The 6,705-nt window shown below is 43.1% G+C and overlaps 1 protein-coding gene across 1 annotated transcript in view; it reads left to right on the forward strand.

The window, feature by feature from the left end:
* Positions 1-6,705, forward strand: part of PPM1F (protein phosphatase, Mg2+/Mn2+ dependent 1F) — a 55,113-nt gene that overhangs the window by 34,308 nt on the left and 14,100 nt on the right. The window contains exons 4-5 of the mRNA XM_025201528.1: positions 5,165-5,364; positions 6,134-6,322. Of these exons, the coding sequence (XP_025057313.1) occupies positions 5,165-5,364; positions 6,134-6,322 (389 nt within the window). The remainder of the gene's footprint in view (positions 1-5,164; positions 5,365-6,133; positions 6,323-6,705) is intronic.

The raw sequence follows: 6,705 nt of genomic DNA on the forward strand, positions 1-6,705 counted from the left end.
CGTCGGGGTTGCCAGCCTCTCAGCTGCCTGCTGGTAGCAGCTCTGTGGCTGGTAGCAGCTGCTTGGAGGTCGGGCTAGTGGTGGTGTACCGAGCAAAATGGCCTTCCGTGCCATGCTCGGCACATGTGCTAGGTGATGCTGACCTCTGCCCTAGGGCCTCTCAAGTACCCCCTGTAGTAAACTGTTGCACAAAGACAAGGAGGTACAGTTTGCCTGCCAATGACTTAATGCAGGTTTGCCTTTATTCATATCAGTTGATTTTAATTTTAGAGATTGTGTTCTGGGGGTAGAGGTCATTGAGGTTAGAGCTTTGTAGCCAGATAAGCTGGGAAATCACTGAGTAGAAATCATGGATCTGTTATTGGGCCCCATGTAGAATTTGAGTACATTTAAATAAGGGGCTTTCTTATGAATCTGAAAGAGATACCAGAAAAGCAAACCATCCAAGAGGATGGGCAAACATTCCATCAATTTAAACAGAAGCGCTGAAGGTCTTGAGTTAGAATAACTGGTACTCTGCACTCAGTCCATTAACAGTATAAAGCTTACATAACTAATAAAAGCAGGGGAGCAAAATTCTGGGAGGTGGTGGTGTGAAACGGAAAACGATTGCCTGAAGAAGGGTGCTTGTGCTCGAAAGCTTGCAAAGAACTTTTTTCCAACTATTTAGTTGGTCAAATAAAAGATCTCACATCTACCCAAAGGACCTTGCCTGCCAAACAGAAAATGAGCTAAATGAGTGAATGTGTTCCTGGCATGAAAGAAGATCGAAGGAACTTCAGGTGCTGATCTTTCACACAGTAAGGATCTTCAACCAGAGGTTTTCTGGAACAACTGGTAGAACAATAAGGCTTGATGAGAGAAACAGTAATTCATTAGACTTGCACTGCCTAAAATGATTAAAGTAAAGATTCCCTGAAGCTGTAAAGAAGAGAATCTTACTGCATTCTATTTTCATGCTCCAGTAAACTGTCTTCCTAACTGCTGCCCTCCCTTTTAACTGCATGATAATGATCTTGATGACCTTGCATTTACAGTAGCACCCTTCATCTAGAAAGATCCCAAAGTACCTGACACACTCTGTCAACAGAGTGATCTGCAGTCTCTGTGTAGCTCTCCTCAGCAATTTTAGTGCACTCATCTATGAGGTGAAATGCAGCAGCAACACAACAACATGGCAAGATTACATGTTCTCTTGTGCTTACTGGGTTTGCGTTTTTGTTTCATCTCGGCCCTTAGTTAACTTTGGAGAGGGTGGACCCTGGATCAGTGAACCTGTTCTTGATCTTATATATCTGACGTAGCCCAAAAAGAGATTATCACTGTTTAGGAATTGAGAGTAGTAAAATGTCCATAGGACAGACATTTTTCCAAAAGCCAAATGAGTACTTTCATCTAGTGTCCTGATGTAGCTATGTTATCTTTGTGAGATTTTTACCATTGTTTATTCTTCTGTTTCCCTGCAAATGGCAGAAGGAATATAAAACTGAAAGGGACATTCTGAGTCACTGATTTCTGCACCCAGCATTTTAGGCAACCAAATGATCATAATCCCTTTCATAAACTGATCATGCACCATATTAAAATTAGTTAGGTTATTTGCCTCCCACTGTTCCTTAATGAATGCTTGTTCCAGAACCCCATTCCTTTTTATGGTTAGGTACTTTCTTCTAATAGACAGTTTAAACTTATTCAGAGCCCACCAGTGCATATTTGTTCTTGTGTTAATATTGTTCTTCAGCACACACATCTCTTCTGCTCCTCCCCTTCTTACTGGTATTCACTCACCTGATGTATTTATAGGGAACAATTATGACCCCTTTTTTGCTGGTTTAGGTAAGCCAAGCTTCTTGGCTCCTCTCATAGGATAGCATCCTAGTAGATCTTCTCTGCATCCTCCAGTTTGAACAAGTCTTTCTTGGACATGAGTGACCAGGTTTTTTACACTTTATTTCAGGTGATGATTTGCCGAGTGCCTGCACAATGTCAGTAATGCTTCTCTGTTTCTACTGGAAACATCTTGCCTAGTTTCCAGGCAAGATCACATTTGCCTTGTTCACTCCTGCTGATGGTTCCTAGCTACCCTGTAATCATTAATGCTTCAAGGAGTTGCACAGACATTAATCCCTTCAATAAAGACGGTGAAATGCCAAGGCTGGGCCAAAATCTTCTTTAACTGTTCCATGCAAGATGCTCTGTAAAATTGCCCACTCTTAATACTTGCATTATCTAGCCTCAGCAAGGAACATTAACCTTGAAGCTGCAGTGTCTAAACCAGAGATGGGCAATTATTTCAGGTGGAGCGCCACTTACCCAGTTTTGGCAAGCTGTTGAGGGCCACATGGGTAGGTGCGGTGCCGTGCCCCCCCCCGGTCACCATCTTGGCACCAATGTCCCAGGGCCAGCACTGGTGCAGAGTGCAAGGTGGCAGGGGTCTGTGGAGCTGGGCTGGGCTGCACCAGCAGGGAGAGGAGGGAGCTGGCCCAGCTCCATAGAGCCCCTGCTGGCCAGGACCCCTGTACCTCTGCTGCCCTGCTCTGGGCCCTGCTGGCGCTGGCCCTGCTGGCGCTGGCCCTGGGACACTGGTGTGGGCCCCACGGTACAGGCGGGGGTCACCATGCAGCCCCGACCCCTTGCTCACCAGCAGCGAACGAGCTGGTGCTGAGCATGAGGGAAAGCAGCCTCTCCCCCTCCCTATGGCCCGCGCTCCTTGCTGCAGCTGGTCGCAGCCCATGTGGGGCTGTTCTGAGCAGGCACAGGCAGCCCCACATGGGCTACGAGTGGATGCAGCACAGAGTGCCGGGCATGGGGCGGGGCCTCTTTTCCCCACATTCAGCACCATCTTGTAACCTGCCAGCGAGCAGCTGCAGCAGGGAGTGCGGGCCACGGGTCAGGGGGGCACTTTTTCCTGTGCTCGGCACCAGCTCGTCCCATTCCCCTCCTTTGCCTATCTTACCTGAGCTTCCAGTGCTGGAGGAGCCACATGATCCCAGGCTGGGCTTCCGGCTGGGGTGGGCGGGCCCTGCTGTTGCAGGAGCCTACCAGGGCTTTCCCTGGGTCCTATTGCCCCTGGCTCTTCCTGTGACTTTTGACAGGAACCAAGGACAGATAAATACTAATTTTAAAAAAATTTTTAGGGGACTCGCGGGCCGGATAGAATGGCCTAGTGGGCCAGATCTGACCTGTGGCCTGTTTTTTGCCCACCCCTGGTCTAAGCAGCGTTCCTGCATGTTCCTTGCCCTGTTTTCTGATTGCATCTTTCACTCTATACAGTACGTAGCGCAGTAGCATCTCATCCTGTAGGTATTACTGTAATACAAGTAACTAGCATGTATTGATTTATTATTTTAACAACTCTTTTAAAAAGAATTTGAGTGGGGATTAGAGAAGCATTATGGACCAAAATACCATTGGTATTTAAATTAAATCTATTTTAATACATTTAAAAAACGTGAATGTATTAACCTACCTTCATGCTATTTAAATGCCTAAGGAATTTAAATGCATAAGGAATATTGGTTAATGAAATGTATCCTCAGTCTTGGAGAGTAATAATTTTTCATTTTTAAACTATCTTTAACTGTATATATAGGCCAGCTTCTGTAGTGATCATATTATATGTAAATGTGGCTGAGAAGTACATTCGCTACATTAGCAGTATTTAAATACCTTGCTTATTACAGTTTTGCATATAAGCAAATCAAAAGTGATTGGATGATGTATTAAATAAAAATTCTGTTCATTCTTCAGGAACAAAGAATTATCTGAAGTTCGACATCCAGTGTTCTGGATGAAATGAAAATGCTTGAGAAACGAGTTGAAAAAGGAATGCTGAGGCAGCCTTAATGTTAGCAGTGTTAGCAAGAGTCACTATAGCATAGAAATAGAGAAGGTAGTTTACAACTCTGAAGTTCTTTATTGACTAAAATAGAAAGCACTCAGATGGTTAGCAACATGCTTTAGCTGTATGAATGTTCCCCTTAAACTCTTTAAACCAGTTCATTCATCACTGAGTTCTTGCTTTCACAACAAAACTTTAAATTGCGACATAGTCTGAGAGACCCTGCCTTGCTAAGCTAGTTGTGATCACAAATACCACACTATTCAGTCTGGTGAACAATAAACTTGGATTAATCACATTTGAGATGTGTCCAGGAAAGGATTTGTGTGTCTGGTGCGCTTTTCATTTTACAGTCTATGGTGGTGTAATTCTGCTCTGTAATGGCGAAGGGGCAACATGGCAGAGATGTTCTTCTATCCCTTCTGGTTTTACCATACTATAATCCACTGCTGTGAAAATGATTGAGGACAATAGCTTAAACTATGAAGCTCAACTATAGTCTGGCTCTGTTGGGCTGTTGCGCAGCTGACCCCAAAATTGTCCATTGTTTTCAGTGAATGTAGTTCAGCTGGACAAAAGTCAGGTTTAATCCAGGGTAATATTTGTGTCCAGGACAGCAATAAACCCTCCTCACAGTTTTAAAGGCTATCCTTACCCACACCCAATTGCTTTCTTTTATAAAGGGGTGTGTTTCCACCAATATGCATAGCATACTGGACTTGTAATTCCCTATGATGGGCATTGCATGTCTAACTTTCCGAATAAATTTAGGACCCTATAGTGATGTTCATTAGTCTATATCTGTTAAGAGCTTTTAGCTGTTGGATAGCCTCTGAACTTCAGCAGTAACTTCTAGTAAACTGATGAAGGAAAGCTTTTTGTTACCCATAATATTGTACTGTTGCCCATTATTGCCATTATTCTCAAGAGTTTACTCAACTTCTGCCAGAAATTTGATCCATATGGATAAATTGACACATGCTTAAGAAAAACAGGGCTCAAATACCTGGCAGGAGTCAAATAACCTCTTGGGAATAATGATTTCTGTGGTATCCCAAGATGATGACTTTTGTAGGCAACGTACTGTATAACCATAGCATTCCTCTTTCTAAAATCTGGATTATGGGGAGGGATGGAGATCAGCATCTAATTCAGAGACCTGCTTGAATAGATTATGTTGAGACTTTCCTTCTACAGGATTATGCGTACACTTGCAGGAAAGGATAAGGGGCAAATGATGGGGTAGATAAGAGAGAGAAGAAAAATGAATAAGTTCACGCTCAAACATACAACCAAGTTATATTTTTGTCTTTGCATTGTCAGTGCTGGATGGAGTTTCCTTGCAGCGTTATTTCTTTAATAAGCTCCGGGACATCTGCTGTGAATGGCAGAAGCAACTGCCACTGCTGAGGCCGCTGAAGCGCTTCCTCCTTGTTTCTATCCATGCTATACGCAATACTCGCCGAAAAATGGAGGACAGGCATGTTTCTCTCCTGGAATTCAACCAGCTCTTTGGCATGACGGTGAGTTTTTGTGTCGGAACTCACTCTGCCAAGAGAGGTCAGTTGTAGTATTCAAATACTTCTAGTCACAAATGGCTTAGTAGCTGAGGAGCTGTAGGATGTGCTATGAAAGATTCATTGCCATCTGCTCATTATTAAATTTGTGCTGAAGCAAAGATCTGCTATATATCTGTCCTTGGGCTAACTAGTGCCCTGACATAGCAGACAGTTGGTGGAAATACGGTACCACACAAGGTGTGTGGATGGAGAGGGGAACTAGAAGGTGGGGTTGCCGCCTTTGCAGAATTGGTGCAAAAATGAGAAGTAGCATTCTGGGTGAGGATACCTGGGAATTAATGAAAAGGTAGCAGGAATAAACAACCCCCCAGCCAGCTCTTTCAATTTCTAGTCTATTTCAGGGGTGTTACATCATCAGCAATAAACAAAGAAAGGTAACATAATGCTCCTGTGAAATATGTTCTGCTGATTTTACATAAGGATTGCAAACAGTCTGAGCTTACACAGCAACAAGTTGGTGGAAGAGTCTCAGATAGGACCTGGGAGTCCTAATACATGTTCTTTAAGTCTGTTTGCTAAGTCATGTCACTGTCTTCCCTTTTGTTCCCAAGGGAAGTCAGTTACATGTGTTAACATAACATAGTGTGAGCAAACATCTCTGCACACTAGCTTTCACATGCACGCACAGACTTATGTTTATATGCTTGAATCAAATAAAGTCTGGCAATTAACTTTTATTTCTGAACAATTTGCCTGTCTCCCCTGTCAAAAGGATGACATTGATCGTGCGTACTTTGCTGTATTTGATGGCCATGGTGGAGTGGATGCCGCTAATTATGCAGCAACTCATTTACATGTTAACATAGCACTCCATGATGAATTCCTTAAGAACCCATCTGAGGCCCTAAAATATTCTTTCCAGCAAACTGATGAAATGTTCCTTCTCAAAGCAAAAAGAGAGGTGAGTGAATGGAGATAGTTCTCCTAGGTTTAAACAACTGAAGGCTTGCTCAGCTGACAGAGTAAGCATGAATGGTGTTATGCAAAGAAGATTGTTGTACAGTTGCCTTTTTGATTCACTAATAAATCATAAGTGAAAATATTTTATTGGTCCAGGTAATTCCCCTTTGTTTAAAAAAAAAAAAAAAAAAAAGTCCTCAAGATCAAAGAGATGGAAACTTGGAAATGAATGAAGAATGATTTGGAATTCTCAATCCATTTATCCCAAGTAATTAAAATAACCTTTTTCCTGCTTCCCTGAAAAAGGTGAGCTTCAGTTGTGATCTTACATAGTTTTACAAGGAAAAGGAACACCTGCCTGCTCGCCCCCCCCCCCCCCCCCAA

This window comes from Alligator sinensis, unplaced genomic scaffold (genome assembly GCF_000455745.1).
Source record: "Alligator sinensis unplaced genomic scaffold, ASM45574v1 scaffold570_1, whole genome shotgun sequence".
Taxonomy (NCBI): domain Eukaryota; kingdom Metazoa; phylum Chordata; order Crocodylia; family Alligatoridae; genus Alligator; species Alligator sinensis.